At 43.8% G+C, this 17,328-nt stretch overlaps 1 protein-coding gene across 1 annotated transcript in view; it reads left to right on the top strand.

Annotated features, from left to right (window-relative positions):
* Positions 1-17,328, top strand: part of LOC103776375 (CUGBP Elav-like family member 4) — a gene marked incomplete at both ends in the record, with an annotated part of 51,925 nt that overhangs the window by 19,473 nt on the left and 15,124 nt on the right. Inside the window, 2 exons of the mRNA XM_008943884.1 lie at positions 7,766-7,913; positions 12,477-12,626. Of these exons, the coding sequence (XP_008942132.1) occupies positions 7,766-7,913; positions 12,477-12,626 (298 nt within the window). The remainder of the gene's footprint in view (positions 1-7,765; positions 7,914-12,476; positions 12,627-17,328) is intronic.

Raw genomic sequence — 17,328 nt, 5'->3', positions numbered from 1 at the left:
TCTGCTTTGTACTCATAACCTGTCCATCCAGCTATGCCACTACAGTTTAAGCTTGACAGGTGTCTCCATAAAAGAGTTCCCAAGATATCCCATGAGAGCTGGTTAATCTGTAGTTTCTAATGGCCTGTCCCCATGGAGAAAGTTGAGAAGTCCCCTAGGCAGAAGTTTCATACTGAACCTCCCTCAGAGAGGCATGATGCAGATCACTGGGACTGGATTAGCTCCTGCAGAAAGGTCCCCATGCATCCAGGTGGCCAGCACTGCAGAACCCCACAAGATGCAGTTGTTTGAGAGGCTAGTGGTCAGCTGTGGATTTGCAAACCCAGCAGCACCACTGAGGAGAAACAGCGAGGGTCCCCATACAGCAGTGTCTGACTGATAGTCACTGGTGTTGCCACCAGGACTGCCTTGGGCCTCAACTCCTCTGTAAGTTACCTCCTTTGCAGACCGGCAGATCACCTTGTGGTGGTTCACTCCCTGCTGCTGCTCGCTACCAACCCACTCAACCTCTGCTTAAGCAACTTTAACTTTGATAGCAGCCACAGCCTTACCTTGGCGGTTCACCAGCCATATGGCCTCAGCTCCAGAGGTAAAAAAATCGTGAAGCAAAGGGAATTCTCCTCTGAGTGTGGTTTTGCCTCCTCTCCTCATGTGCCACCTGCAAGCAGACCAGACAAAGCTTGGTACTAACTCTGTGTGCCTTTTCAGTGACACAGAAAGTCACATCAGACCCACCTCACCTTTTTTTGTATGCGGCTCAGGCAAGTCATGTTTCATGGCTCCCTAAAACTCCCAGAGCCTCTATACTAATTTGTTTCAGTCTTTCTGGATTGTTTTAGGTTGTTGGTTTTTTTCTTTTCAGCAGTATCTTCCCATACTAATTTAACTTCCCTTTTTATGGGGCAATTATTTATTTTAGTTCACACATGTAGAGGCCACCAGCCCATTTTATTGTCAGATTACTGTGGATGTACATCAGCTGGGTATTGATAGCTGTTTCTGCAGTCTTGGTTACGGTCAGTGTGAGGTATAGATCTGAACCCAGGCTGGAGAGAAGGAGACTGAAGCTAGGTGGCACGACCTTTGATTTGTTGCCAGTCAAGAATGAACCTGCAGGCACACGCTCCAGCAAAACAGACCTTCTTAGACCTTTGTATGCAGTGGGGTGGCCAAGCCCAGAATCAGGAGCAGTAAAAATCAAGTCACCAGACTATGAATGGTGATAGCATAGTCCTGGCCCAAATACACAACAGCACCAAAAGTTCTTGCAGGTCTTCTTTCCGTGAAGAAACTGGGAAATAGTTAGCAACTGTCTCATGTCACTGCTGCCCCACCACGCAGAAAAGGAAATGTGCAGAGATCAAAAAGGGTTGGGAAGGTGGGAAAATGCAGAAGAGCAAAGCAAGAACAAAGCAAGGAGCCTCAGAAAGTGACAGATACTGTATAAATTATTTAATTTTTAAATTATTTAAAATAAGATCAAAGTCATAAATCAAGTTTGCATAAAAAATGGGGTGGGAGTGTTAGCCACAGTCTTCTGGCCAAATTCCAGCCATGGGACTGATTACATTCTGCAGCAGGGGACGGGGATAGAGCTATTGAGTAAAAACAGACAGATGGGGACAGAGGCAGCATGGGCAATGGTAACATTTGCTCTCCGGCCTGGAGCAAGTCCTTACCCACCAGTAAAGCCCAGCTCTGCTCACTCTAAAAAAGTAAAATGGCTGCATCTCCCTAACTGCAGAAAATAACTGCTACAAACCTGGGAACATCCAGCACAGCAAAGCCCTCAGTCATCACTGTTAAGTGGTCACCTTGAGCAGTTAGGGCAGCAGTGACTGCCATGCTGACCGTAGGTGCCCAGGTGCCCCCCTCTACCTCCATGCCCTGGCCTCTGTGGAGATTAAAGCGGATTTCTGCTAAATGATTTGAGGTAGTGCTGAAGGGAAGAAACACTTCCTCCAACATTTATTCAATTCATACTGTGAAAATTATTTTGGAAAGATACTTAAAAAAGATCAGCTAGCCCTATGAAGTCAGGGAAAATAGGGTATAGGCTATCTTCTGCATATGATAGTTATCATATTTAAAAGACCAAAATTTGGCAGTATATTGGGTAAATACTACTGTTAGGGAAATCTCTTGTTCTGTCTGATCCTTTCCAGAAGAGGAAGTTATTTTGAAGCTGTAATACTTTGTAGAACAGCTAATACCATATTTCTGATTGTCAGTTCCCTGGTAATTCATAAATAATGAATACCTAGGATTAGGTTTTATATACTTTTCTTTTTCTCTTTTAGGTTTTGGGTTTTTTCCACAGTTCTCAGGAAGTTAGAAATCCAAACCAATTTTATATCAGACTTTGGAAAGACGCTTGGACAGAATAATTCAAGTGATGCACATTTGTTTTTAAAAAATCTTAATTGAAATTAAATTTACTTTTCAGAGCAGAGATTTCTGTTTCCAAGAAGACATAAAAAAATATCTGAAGGACTGCTCTGATTTTTTACAGAGTATCTTCAGTTCATTTTAAGGCTTGGAAGATATTTTTGGTTTTATTTCCCAATGGGCAGTTAGTTAAAATAGATGTGAATTTGTCAATTCTGTGATTTTACCAAATGAGAGTCCTCTTACTGCTTGATTGATCACTTTACTTACCTCTTTCTATCAGAGGGATACCATGAGGATTAATTAGCTAAGTGTTTGTATAGATCGTTGGAGGTGGGAAGTGTGGGATGCTGTTATTACTTTTATTATTATTGCTGAATGAAGAATATGAAAATCAAACAAAACGTCATGTGGTTCAGAAATAAGGATAGAAAATAACACTGAAAAAAAGGAGAAGGTCATCAGATCTCTCAGAGTAAGCCTTCTCCAAGGGCAATGATCAGGCTATTGCGAACAGAGCACATCAGAAATAACCCTTCTCTTTCCCCTTCTTCAGTTTCACAAGTTTTTCTTTTGGGGGCTGGGGAAGACAGACTGTAGCATCCTTGTCCTATTTCTAGAAGGATTTTTCAGCCTTGAGAAAGCGCCTTCATCTCTCCATGCATCTGCTCCTCCTGTAAGGAAAGGATGGTATTTCCTTTCCTTGAGAGCAGTTGCTTGACCCTGCTGTCTAACAGCCACCTGATGCCAGAGCCAACAGCGCCATTCCCAGCCCCACCTCTGGCGACATGTCCTCACCCTATGCCACTAGAACCACAGTGACCACACAGGGACCCACTTCTGGGAGGAAAACTCCCACTTCTGGGAGAAAAAACAGGATGAGTAAGTAGCTGGAGGTGCCTATCTACCCACTGGTGACAGAGCTGGTTGAAGTTTAGCCACCTCAACTTAAGGTATCAAAAGGTTGTGTGAGATAAACCCTCCTAAAGCCTCTCTCTGTTGACCAGCTACCACTACCGCCCCTTCTCATTCCTCAGATAGCCTTGCCAGTGCTTGTCCAGCTTCCCTGTTTGTTCTCAAGCACTGAGATGGGGACTGCATGCTCTTAGCTCCTCAGTCTCATGGGCGTGAATCAATTTGGTAGCACCCTCTGATCTTCTCAGAAGATAAATGTTTGAGCAATAGTAAAGGCTAGGCTGGAGGAAAGAGGGAACAAATCTTTAAAACTGGATGGGAAAAATGTCTAAATGTTGAGGCAAAGATCATGCTGAGGAAGTAGAAGCAGCAAAAGGAAATATGTCCTTTCAGCTGAGGAAGGGAAAAGCTCCTCTCCGTCCCCTTGGATCAGTCTGAAATAATAAGGCTGCTGCCGTTCTGATTAGTGCTCTGTGGCCCCAGCCCAGGCAGGGAAAATCTGCATTTCAAATGGCATATTTTAAAGTACACAATACCCAGGGGCCCTGCTGCTATTGATTTGCCTCTGGTGGGGTCACTGCCTCACTTTCTACAGCTTTATTAACTGGGACCATACACTGGGCCTCTTTCAAAGTGAAAGGAGAGTGGGTGGGACATTTGTCTTCAGAGGGAGCTGAGGAAGGAGTGAAGTGACTTTTATTGGGAATGCCTCAGAGGTTTTATAAGGAAAACCGGTGACCCGTATAGGACTTGCCCTCTTTTTTTAAATTTCTCTGGAGCCACTTTGTGGGGAAGGAGGTAGGTCTATGCTGTCAGCTTCTTTCAAGGTGAATGAGTTCATGTCCTCCCACCCCCACAATGCTGCTGCACTTGGCCACACTGTGGTAATCATCCACTGGGCTAGGAATGACCTCTCTCCTCTTCCCCCTTAACGTCTACCCCTGAGCACCTCCAACCAGAGAGGGAAGGGCATAAACAGGAAATGTGACCACAGAAGGGTGGCAGGAATTTTGTCAAGGGTTGAGGGTGTCCAGATGTGATTGAGACATGGTTTGGGTCCCATCTCTATGCAAGTAAGCAAAGCCATTTGGCTGGGATATGTGGCAGTGTTCAGGTATGAGGTGCTATATTCCTTCCAGCTCTGGAGGAGACCATGGTTCAATCCAGAGGCTGGGTCTGAAGGCTGCAGCACTGTGTACGTCCTCTGGGTCATGAGGTGTTATATTGCAGCTAATTTCACTATGCCAAGGGGATTTCTAGGTTTCTAGGACATCTTGGGTATCTCCAGAGCACTGAGTATAGCAGAAAGGGAGTGGCACTCCCTGCAGAATGCTTACTCTAGCAGAAGCAACTGAATCTAGTTTCCCAAATCACAGGTCAGGGCCTTATATTTTCACTACATTATCTTTTTAACCACAGGCCAAATTCAACCTCTTCACTCCTCAAGATCCTAATTCAGTCCGTATGGGAGCATGGCCAGTTTTAAGTAACTGCTTCACTGGAATCCACCTGGCTTTAGGGTACAGACCCTGCAGCTTCACAACTAATCAGCAGATTGGGTCCATCTAGTTCTCCTCATACAGACAGAGAAAATACCTTCCGCTTTCTGAAGGTCTCTTACAGAAATGTATGAATGACATTACACTACAGAAAAGGAGCATGCATTTAGCCAAGTTATATTCTACAAACATGGATCTTCCAGTGCAAATTTGCCTCCTGAACATACAAGAAGCCACGTGCTCTAGTTACCTGATTTGCAAACCAGGAGGAGCACCTGCCATTGTGGAGTTAACTCTGAATAGCTTACAGCCATCTGTAAGAAGGAGAAGTTGTATAAGTCATAGTGTCATAAGTGATTACTGAGCTCTGCTGAGTGCAAAGTGGAAATTGTATTTGGAGCAGCACGATCACTTGTACTACCATTTGCAATGCAGTGTCTTTTAGATAGAGCCTTGTCTCGTTCACAGCACAGGCGAAACAAAACTAAAAGATGGATTAATACTTTTCTTTTAAATGGTTGGGAACTAAGGTCCAAAACTATCTGCTGAGGGCCAAGTAAGGGATGGGAATGATTTCATCTGACTGTTGGTATGTGCAGCTGAACCCATCACTTGGGTCTCCATTTACAGCCAGTAGGGAGAAACAAATCTGCAGTTCATCTACCCAGAGGCACTTGTGTACAGAAGGGAGAGATGAATGTTGGCCTAGACTCCACCGTCTGTCATCACATCAACTGTAATAGGTGACCAGCTCAAAGGAAACCCCTTCTGTGTTTAGTTGACTGAATCTGACAACAGAAAATGCCAAAAATGTAGTCCCCTACATGCCCTAGAAGGTCTCTGTACAATTTCCAGGATGATATCTGCCAGCCACACTGACTACAGCACCCATATGACCAGACACATGTCACTCTGTGTTTTGAGGTGTGTTTGTTCATACAGCTCTGGTCAGCTTTGGAGAAAAGAAAAAAGTTAGCAAAGGCCAGATGGGGACTATTCTCTGTCCTTTCAATTATGTCCATCTCAGAGATGCTTCTTTAGTAATCAGTGTTAAGGTTCTGTTGAACCTCACACATGATGGCCACCATTTCTGCAACCATCCACTTATATCCTCAGCTGTCCCCAGATGAAAACATCCACTACAGAAAATATATGTGAGACAGTGCATCTAACTGTGGAGTCAATCCAGTGTTAAAGATGGATGGATTCCCCCTTCCTCATTTGCTCCATTGGCATTACTTACTAAAATCATCTACTCAGTTTATCCCCTGGAGAATAAACTCAAATGATGCCTAGAAACGAATGTACTCCTTAAAGGGGAACCAGCATTGTGCTCTGATAGAAAGGATTGCCTAATCACTCCATCAGTAATTACAAAGAACAGGATATCACTAATTAAAATGTGAAAGTGTCTTATGTGGGGGGCATAATAAAAAAGAGTAATTAACAATCAAAGGGAAAGCCACCACCATGCCACCAATCTGCACTAGGCTCCAAAAAATATTAGTACTCAACTTTAGTATAGTACTTTTTATCTCTAGATCTGAAGGCTTTCCTGCATGGGGAGGCAAGTATCTTGTGTCCCATGTTAGCTCTGGAGAAACCAAGGCAAGTTTACACAACTTGTGCACGGTTGTCACAGCAGGTCAGTGACAGAGCATCCTTTATTTTGGTCTTTTTACTGATGATGACAAGGACAATTTCAGCATTTGAATGAGCACAGTGACTTCATGGATTTGTTTTAGTCTGTGTGTGTATGAACAGCTAATTTAGCTGATATTTCAATATTAAAGTGAACAGTAGGGAACAGTCTGTTCCTTGACGTGACTTTTGAGGTCTGTTTAATGCTGAGAAGCGTGTCCCGTGTGCTTAAACAACACCATCAGAGTGTGATTTCCTGATGGGAGAGAGAGTGAAATCACAGAGAGCAACAAAACAGAGGTACTCCAGCTCTGGAGACAGCAAAGACTCATTTCTACAATCACCATAGAAAAACAGTTTCTTTCCCCACTATTATCTTCAAGTCACACATTACCAGAGGCTGGGGAATGAACAGAGCGAGGTTTCACTCTCTGCTCATCCTTTTTCCCTCACACTTTCTCTAAGCACCCACGACCAGTCACTAGTGGGGGCTGGATAAGGACTCAGACTTACCTTGTCTGGCTCTTTGTACAGCTCCAGGGAAGGAGACAAGAGGCAGTGTAGTCCAAACATCCCTTTCTGGGAAAAAAATAATTAAGGAAGACGTGCCAGATCAAAACCACAAGACAGACTTTCCCACTACATACTATTAACCTTGCTGAAGCAGAGGAGCTCCTTTCTCTTGCACCACTCTTCCAGGAGTCCCTTCTTGGTTGTGTTGGAAATAGGTGCTATAATCTGGTTAGAAGGTTTGATGATGCTTTTGCTTGGTGTCCACTGGAGGCCTCCCAGCAGCATATGAAAAAAAAATAATTTTGTCACTGACAGATGGAATTAAATAAGTTTATCCCTAGAGAACCACTTAAGCTTGCTGCTCTGGAGAAAGGATCCCTTTTCCCCACCACTCCACGTACAGTGGTGTCTCATCAGCAGCCACCAGTGCTTTTCCAGAGCTTGGATACAAGCAATAGAAGCCACAAAACCTCTCTGCTCAGGATCATATAGTCTTTTCTCTGCTTTTCTCATAAGGGAAGTACCAGGGAGTCACAGGGTTGCATCCAGCTCATGGAAGACCCCCACCCTGGGGAACACATCACGGGGGTGGGGACCATAAGGACCCCAGGATGCGAAGAGGCACTTTGACTCTGGCTCCTGCAGCAAGAGGGAAGTCCAAAGCCGGGGGGTGCCACAGGCATGGCGAGCTGACATCCCCAAGCAGAGGGATGCCTGATACCCTCACCGGCTCCCCGTGCTGGTGCCGGTACCGTGAGCTGCCCTGCCAGTGACCGCGTGATATTTTTTCCCTGCTCTCTTTGTTCCAGCTGATGCAGCAGCAAGCGGCCATCATGGCGTCGGTGGCGCAGGGCGGCTACCTGAACCCCATGGCAGCCTTTGCCGCGGCCCAGATGCAGCAGATGGCGGCTCTGAACATGAACGGCCTGGCTGCCGCCCCCATGACACCAACCTCAGGTAAGAGCCCGGGGGTGGACAGGGTGAAGGGCTGAGGAATCTTGCCAGATCCCAAAGGAGACCTGGCAGGACAAGTCAGATGACAAGTTGTCCCCCAGTGAGTGTTTATTGAAATGTTGGTCTTGTTGGTGAAGGCCATCAGAAGTGAGAAGACCAGATACTTTTGTGGTAAGGGAGAGGGGCTGAGGGACAGAGAAAGGCTATTGCCCCTTCTCCCAGGGCTGGGGCCAGCTGCAGGTTGGCTTCTGTACCATGAAACAGGGCAAAGTTAAAGGGCTCATCAGCAGTGGGTTGTTGGGCTAGCTGTGCCCTGTGCCCAGTGGCACTCCCTGGTGGGTGAGGCAAGAAAGGGGGTTGAGAGTCAACAGAGCTGGAACATAGCGGGCTTGTTGGGTATGAGGAATGGTGCTAGCAAGGAAGGCACTGGAAAGGGCTCTCAGCCATGACCCTTCCCTCTCAGCTGTATCCCATGCACAGCTTTCCTTTAGCTCTGAATACCCTCAAATGTCACAAATCATCCCCCAGTGACCAACACTGGCTTATTGATCACTCACATAGAAGTCCAAGGGGCCAGTGTTGGTGCTGTCACAGCCAGGCTGCTCCAAAAACCATCTCAGCAGTTTGTGGTGAGATGTAGTATCATTAACAAAATGAGCTATGCCTTTGGGACACACAAGCCTTTGCACCACTGTGAAGTAGGACAAGAGGTACTCAGAGAGGACCTATGGTGCTATCTGGAATCTAAGTGTTTGGTGCAAGAGTTTCCAGCAGCTGGAGCAGAGACCGGTAGTCACAGAAGGGCCAACAGGATCTGGCTGGGCTGTGAAGTGTCACAAGAAGCCCATACTAGGAGTTGCAGTATATGATTCAATGGGCAGAGAAGTAAGCTGAGGTGGAAACAGAACTGTCTTTCCTGAAGCTTGAAATGCAAGGAAATGGTTTGGGCAGGAACAGGTCAAGGGACTGGCAGGGCTGGTAGTCACCAAGTGGCATGTGGCCCAGCAGTGGAGAAGTAGGGCAGCAAGAAAAGTGAGGCCAAACCACAAGCAAAAAGAAGTGGGAACAGCCTCCCTGTTTGCAGCTTAGTGTCTCTTTGCAGTCTGTGGCTGTGAGCAATGTCAGCAGCTCCTGGGTCAGATACCTACCTTTTGCTTTGCTTGTATTAAAATATGAGATGGGGGAAAAAAAAAAAAAAAAAAAAAAAAAAAAAAAAAAAAAAAAAAAAAAAAAAAGGAGAGAAAGACAGATCTCATTCCACATGAACTTACAGAGACCCAAGGAAAAGTGCTTGACTCAAAAATCTTACACCACACATTTTGAAATACATGTTTACACAACGATAAATGTATAAACAACGAGTCGATGGAGCTACTGCAAATCCAAATAGAGAAGTGGCTTAATTATATGTGCACCCTTTAAACCCACTGCTGGAAGATTATCATATTTGCATTAGCTAGATTTGTTTTGTGTTGGTGGGAGCAGAGAGAACGTCAAACAAAGACTGCCTGGAATTCAAATGCTCTCAGGGCCTGGAAAGCTGAATCCAGGAGGTGGTCTGTGATGGTCCCACCACAAAAGAGCATGAGTTTTTTTGCATACAAATAAGACTTGAGAACTAGCAAGATCTGTGACATAGGTGTGTAAATACCACTACAAGAGCCAAATTCTGTGCCTACTGTGGTATCCAGCACATTAAATAGATCTCAGCCCTTCTTCGGTGTAAGCTCTGTTCCTCTTCTGGTGTGCCTGGTGCCTTTTGGGGACTGTTAAATTCTTATTGTCAGAGTACAGGAGAGGAAAGCTCATGTTTTTTACATGCTTTCCAGAATACCCATGACTGGTCATTACTGAAAATAAGATGCTGGTTTAGATGATCCCTTGATCCCTTTCATGGTGGGCAATTTTGCACTCTCCTTATGACATATTTTCAATCACGGAGCCTATGCACTTTGGCATTATTGCAGGTTTACCCTGAATGGGTAGCTTCTTTCATGAAAAACCTCTATAAGGGGTTGTGGAAATGTCCATTGACAATTATTCCTTGAGTGATATGTTTAGACTTTGAAATGATTCCTTGTATTACTACAGTGCTCACAAAGCTTGTGATAAGATGCATAGAAAATGTTTCACATAACGTTTGAGCAAGCAAGCCTACAACACTAACAGCAATTTCTGAGTAGCCAGGAGATATCTGAAGCCTAACGTGAATTCTCCTGCTGGCTTTTGTTAGCATTCAGAAAGCCAAATGGAAAATGATCATTCTGCTTCATAGCAGGATTTCCAGTCATTGAAGTATATCTTTGTTCTGACTTGGAATGAAAATGAAACATTTCAAAGTTCTCTGAAAAACAGGCATTATAAAAAGTATTTGGAACACTGGGAGAAGGAAAAAAAAAAAAATAGGAAAAAAGAGAAAAAAAAAGTTTTGATCTTTTCTAAGCAAAGAAAATTGTGCTAGTAAGAAGACACTGGTAACCTAGAAGTCCTAGAGGTTTTGGAGTTACTGACTGAGCACAGTGCCTCTGTGCTGGTATCTTCAGGTCTTCTCTTCCAGCCAGTTTTCTATGCATCCCAGCTCCAGGAGAGTAGGTTCTTTGGAGCATGGCCCCAAGTTCATTCAGGCTCATAAGTTCCCATGGTACCTACCTAGGAAATTAAAAGTGTTTTGGATCCAGGCAAATCTAACAGACTGGAGACAGGATCCGTTTCACCTGATTTTAACCATACAAAAGTTAGACATCTAGTTTGACGTAATTATCTGACTTGCCTGCAGTCGATGGAATGCAGTAGGCAGTCCCAGTGAGTGATTTAGACCATAAAAATTTTATGCTGTTTGCTGGCATTTTGACAGTTCCCCATCAAGAGTCAGGCTGATCTCACCCAACAGTTCGTAATTACAAGGGTATTAAACTGACATCCCTGAAAGTTTGGTTCAGGTTTGGCATTTCTCCCATCACTGGTATAATCTGGGTGAAAAGTGGGTCTGTGGTGGGTTTGCCATTCTGATAACTGCATAGGGGAGTTAGAGAAGAAATTTGATTTAGGTTTCCTTCCTGCTCTTCTCCCTCCCTCCTTCCATGTTGTAAACCTGCACCTGGTGTAGCTGCAGCAAGAGATCTCAAACCAAGGATGAAATCCACAACTGGCATGCATCACTGCCATTTGTTGTCTGTGGTGGCATTATGCCAGTCTCACTCCAACTACAGATCTGACCTCTCCAGGGGGGTTCTTTATTAGAAGAAAATTAAAGAATTGCAATGAAATATATCTGAACTTCGTTAGACATGCACTAAATAGCAAGCACAAATCCCTTGCTGCAGCTTTGGAAAAAATTACTTACATTGTCTATGTAAATAAAGGAGAAATCCAGAAAAGCCACTGAAATTTTAACTAGCCTTTGTGATTTGCAAGCTTATGGCATATGCTAAGAGCATTGCCTTTGGACTTCAGTTGCCACTGCTGGCTCCCTGAACCCCCACAGAGGACTTTTTTAAAGGCCAAGACCATTTAAATAAGCAAAAGGGAAGCAGCAGCTTGTCTGCTCTGTGTATAAGAAAAGAGTTGAAATACTGCCTGCCTCTTGGGCTACTCAACTCGGAACATATTAAAACATCTCATGTATCAGTGTTGGCTTTCTTAGAGAACCAACACTGATTTAAGCAGTCACTAAATTGTGTTATTGGACTAACCCATCACAAAATGCTGCTATGGTGAAGAAAATTTCTGCGATTTCTTTAAAGAAGAGTACTAAAAAAATAGTGCTTTCAGTCAGTAGTATACCCTGACACAGAAAGACATTGCTGAAGATCAGATAGTTTAACTTCCCACTCATAGCTAGCAAGAGAAAAAATATTCCATGAAAGAAACAAATCTAGACCAAATTTTGCCCCTGTTGAGTGGGAGATTTCTGCTAAAACTCTGTAAAGTTAAGTTTGGGCCAAACAGTGACACACTAAAAAAAAGTGTCACCATCTGCCTTTAGGCTGCCAAACCTTTTATGGACTTCTGGTGCTGAGAAAGTTCATAATGAGTTTGTACATTAAATTTGTATTCATAAGAGAGTACAGAGAGAGTAGTTCCAGAAATTGGTATGCCCACAAAGCTGACATCTCCAAGAGAAACTGAGAGGAACTGGTGCAGAGAGGTGGGACTGAGAATTTGCTTCTGGTGTTAGATGATATCTTGGAAAAAAAAAAAAAAAGTCTGCTTATTTAGCAATTTAAACAGGTAATACTACAGGGGGAAAGTTAAGAAGGAAGAGTGATATTTCTATAGTTTCCTAATGCTTGATGTTAGCTGTGGATCTAGCCTGGAGACCACAACCACCAAGAAAAAGCTTCATTCTGTTGAAGAAAGTTTAGCAAGCCTCTCTTAAGAGCTTTCCAGAGAGGAACAAAGGCAATCAGGATCTTTCTTTGTACTACAGCTTGGGATATTTTTCACTTCTTGGATTATCAGAATGTTTTTGTGAGGTAGTCATAGCTGTTGCATCACAAGTTTTCTCTGTGTAGTTATTGGTTCCAGTACTCAGCAGCTCTGATTTTGTCTCTTCTGCACTTGCAGGTGGAAGCACGCCTCCTGGCATAACTGCACCAGCTGTGCCTAGCATCCCTTCTCCAATTGGGGTGAATGGCTTCACCGGCCTCCCGCCGCAGGCTAACGGGCAGCCCGCTGCAGAAGCCGTGTTTGCTAATGGCATCCACCCTTATCCAGGTAAGTCAGACCAATGCTGTGCCCACAACCTGCTCCGTCAGTCTTAGGGAGACTGTTCACACCCACAGACTTCAGAACTTCAGCCCACACCACCCGGACTCACTGGTGTTGTTAGGTCTTATCCAGCTATAGTAGTTATACACTTAAATCAGAATTATAGACATCAAGGAAAATTGTTGTGCTGAAGAACTGAGTGCTGATCTGCTGGATGACTTGTGCAGTGAATACAGGCTGGACACCCAGCATGTTTTGCTTTAGCTAAAATTTGTTCTGAGGCCTGACCAGTTCTTGCTAGCAGATGCCACAGTGGTACCTCCCAAGGGTCTTGCTCCTGGTTACCCTTGAAGGAAGTGTGTTAAGCCTGTTTGCAGCTTGTGGCACCAACTGTTGGTATCTCTTGCTGGGATTCCCTTGCCACTGGGTAGCTCTGGAAGGACAGGTTCAGAAGGTCTTGGCTACTGACCCAAATTGCTCCATGCCTCAGACCATGTGTGCAGGCAGCAGGTGTTGGTCTCCAAAATGCTTAGTGCACCCAAATCCCACTGCCTTACCTGACCTGGAGGCTGAAGCTCCTTTAATATAGACACAGAATGGACTCAGCTGCACCATTTTGTGACAGCACCAGAGAACAGCTGTTGGGATTCAGACTGTGACTCCCTCAAAAGATGAGCTGAAGGAGTTATTTTGCAAGCCCTGACAGTCTGCGATGAATAAGAGAGGTTAAAGGATACATGCCTCCTTCTATACCTGTACTTATGAATATATCTAGACACTCTGAGGCTGTAATCACCAAGAAGTCAGGACTTCACAAGTCCTGAATGTGCACCTACATTTATTCATCATCCTCAGGGTTTGAGATAGCCCTCTCCTCCAAGCTGTACTTCTTCTAGGAAGATGTTCCTTTCCATTGTTGTGCACACACTAATAATAACAATCAACAATATAAATTTAAGTGAATGTTACTAATTGATCCTAGCCACTAGCTAGCAAAGAAGTATTTAACTCTGGGGCACTTATAGATTGATCTAGTCTGTTAGGAAATCAAACACTTAGATGCTCCAGCCCCACCAAGAAAAAAAAAAAAAATGAGAAAAAAAATTCTTTCGATCTCAGCCAGTCATGAAAATTCAGAAGATTTAACATCACAGGGGACTTTATGAGCTGCAAGGAAAAATATCATAACATAGAAATACAAAAGTCTTACCTACATATAGTTCAGATAGCGTCACTGAAAAAAGCTGCCCTGTGAATGCAGCAAAGGAAACCCCAGAAATACCAAGAGCATTGTAAAATAATTATCATCCCACACACACGCACACTTTGTAAACATCTAGCCATGAGTTCAACCTGAAGCAGAATTGAAATCCAGGGGCTTACTGTGTTAAAAGTTAGGCCTGTATATACATGTTTGTATCAGCTTAGAGGGATGGGAAGCTCTTGGAGGCTTACAGAGGCACCAAGAGATTTCAGGGAGCCCTTAATATGCTCCATGAGCTCAGACACAGCACCAAGAAAGCATCTTGTCTTTAAGGTTATATGAATATAGCTATCTGCTCAACTATCCATCTATCTATGTATCTTCCTGTTTGTCTGTCTCCTCTCTGTTTACTCATCCTTTTCTATGTTTATCTCTTTTCTGGTTTATCTAGCTCCTCTTAGCTAATCTTTCATGATCCATTACTGCAGATATCAGAGAAAATATGATCTTTCTAGATAAATCTTAATGACTTGGGGTTTTGTTACTATCTCCAGCTACTCCCATAATTAAAAAAGGCCTCTGCTAGGTATTTCATGTTAATATAAAAGTCAATGGCCCTAATCTGATTTTCTCTGAGTTTTGGAGAGACTTGCTCAGCCAGCAATTCACAGTAAGTCCCTGCACAAACACCAACAGCCTAACACAGTGAAAGGTGACAGTCATCCTTGCTCCTCTTCTCTGCAGGCAGATCCTTTCCGCTAGTAAAGCTGACATCCAAAAAAATCTGCTTTGTGTAAAGTTTGGATTTATCTCAGTGTGTCTCCAGCAATATATTGGTCTTTTTTCAGTGCTCAGCTTCCCCGTAACTTAGTGACATCTTAAGTTATAGCAGAGGTGTAAAGGGGCAGTGGCAGGCCAAACCCTCACCTCTCATTCTACTTCTTCTTGGCCTCACTAGCAATGAAACTCTGAAAACAAGATCCTTCGTAGCGGCTTCGGTGTAGGACACATCATGTGTTTACTCCATCTAACTACATTTATACTTTCTCCAAAGCTCTGCTCCTTGCCACAGGCTTTATTGAGTCCTGGAGCTTAGCAGCATTAAAAAAAAAAAAGGATTAGACATTTATATGGGTAATGAGAACAGCCACAGCTATATTAGAATGCATGAAAATGTGGAAAGGACACAAACCTTTATGCTTTATGATATAAGCCAGCCACTAATTGCTCGGGGTTAGAAAGAAATTTTCATCACAGGGCATTTTTTTCCATCATTGTTCATTATGGGATTTTTCGCAGTTTGCTCTGTAGCATTTGTAACTGGCATTGCCCTGTGGTTCTGCATGTCTGTGTTTCTAAATGCAAAAGGAGAAATAAAATATTGAAGCTGAACATTCAATTTTACTAACATTATAGGAGAGAGAACATGTCAGTCCGCATCCAAAGTCAGCATCTTCCACACAACTTCCTTTTGTGGTATAGCTCTCATTCCAAAAGTGGCTAGAATGCTGCAGTATTATGTACATAACCATAGGCTTGCTATGATTATGACTTGCCATATATTGTTTAAAGCCTGAATTTCACTCTCAGATACTCTTTCATACTCCACAAAAAAAACTCAAATGTGGCTTCACACCATTACATCCTGTAGCAGAATGTTTTTTGTTGCCTGAAAAAAAAAAAACAAACAAGACAATCAAAATCTATAGAGGTATGACATCCACATTGTTCAGATCCAAATAAATCTCATTAATTGTATAGTTTGTCTACAAGTCCACCTTTGTGTCTAGCTATAACATTTTTGATGTTTCATCTGAAGGACTCTAGAACTCCACTGTATTCTTTGCACAACAAAAAGAGGTCCATATCATGCAATTGTATTTATTCTGTAGTTTCATTCTTTTCAGGTTTGTGGGTTTGTTGTTTTTTTTGGTTGGTTGGTTGGTTTTGGTTTTGGTGGGTTTCTTTGTTTGTTTAGGTTTGGGTTTGTTTGTTTGTTTGTTTGTTTAAGGGTTTTGTTTGTTTGTTTGTTTGTTTTTATCTTCCCCTGTGTTCCTTTTTTAAGATTCCCATTGTCTGGAGCAGGCACACACACAGTATCATTTGAGTCAGACTACTGAAATGTTTTTGGCTTTGGGGCAAAGGCAAGAGCAGGTAAAACATCCTTCCTTGCCAGCTCTCTGATCACAGCCATAGTCCCTGCAGGAATCAGCTTCTTCTGTGGCTCTGGCCAGACTGTGGATCCATGCAGGAGCACTAGAAAACCATTCCTTGCAGGCATATTCTTAGCAAGCCATGCTCTCAGCTTCTCTAAGCTCAGCCAGGACATAATGCTTCACAGTGCATTTTTTGGCATGGACAAAATAACAAGGGAGTAAATATTTCCCCTTCTACTAGTCTGAGCCCCTTTGGAGATCTGACCTTTGTGTGTATTAATGCCTGCCCTTTAGTCTTTCAGCTTGCAGAGCTATTGAACACGGCAATGTGTCACAACATATTGTGGGGACAAAGAGCATAATCTCTTGTGCCATGATCTTGTGAGTCACTTTGCAGCAGCTCAAAAGCATTTGCCATTTCCACATTAACCATAGTAACAGGGGTTGTGCTCTTCTGCCAAAGCTTCTTAGCCACCCAGAGCCCAGTGCCTCTCTTGTAACAGTGTGTGGTGTGCAATAACAGTGGAGACCATCTGCACTGGTTTCTGCTTTGTCTCACATCGTCAGCACTCTGCTGTCTGCCGGCAAATTCTGCCCTACTGGATTGCATTGTGAGGAGCTGGACAAAATGCTCAGTCCAAAAATAAAGCCTCCTTGGGAAGAGGAAGGGAAGGAAATATGAGGAAGTGGGGAGAGCAAAGAACAATAAACAAGAGAGGGATTTGCTGTCAAAGGATCAGTGGAATAAGGGAACTGGAAGGAGGGACCAAACCATAGTCTTCTGCCCAGTGATGTACCCAGGAAGACACAAAAATACATCCCGTAGCATCCAACAGCTCTCAAACTTATCCCTCCTGAGCCAGGGAATACGCAACTCAACCAGAGCCAGGGATGGATCCAGTGGCATGTGTGCTTTGTATAGCCTCAGATGGGGAGTGCTTTCCAGGATGCTGACTTCTTCAGTGTGTTAGGTCTGGGCTTAAGCTGCTGGGGAAAACAAAAGCAAAGTTGCCTCAGATGCTTGTAGTACTTTAAAAATGTGTCATCTCATCTACTGTCCTCAGGCACACAGTGGTTCTGTTTCTGATCTCCCACCACTGCCACGACTAGCTCTATCTCATTGCTCTGAAGACATTGCAGAGGTCCCTCTGCTCCCCTTTGTTTATACTGTAGGTACATCTGGGCTAGCAAGACAGCAAGCTCCACTTCATAGTCCCTTTAAGGTCCAGCCCTCTCCAGTGAGGACTAGCTGTCAGTGCAAATGGGCAGCCAAACCTCTATGTCCACTTTCCCAACCCACCGCTGGGAGGAACAGTAAAGACGTCCCCCACGTGTGAGTTCCTGTGCT

The sequence above is a fragment of the Merops nubicus genome, unplaced genomic scaffold (genome assembly GCF_000691845.1).
Source record: "Merops nubicus isolate BGI_N331 unplaced genomic scaffold, ASM69184v1 scaffold11217, whole genome shotgun sequence".
Lineage (NCBI taxonomy): Eukaryota > Metazoa > Chordata > Aves > Coraciiformes > Meropidae > Merops > Merops nubicus.
The sequence above is the reverse complement of the archived record's forward strand: the minus strand, read 5'-3'. Positions and strand labels throughout refer to the sequence as shown.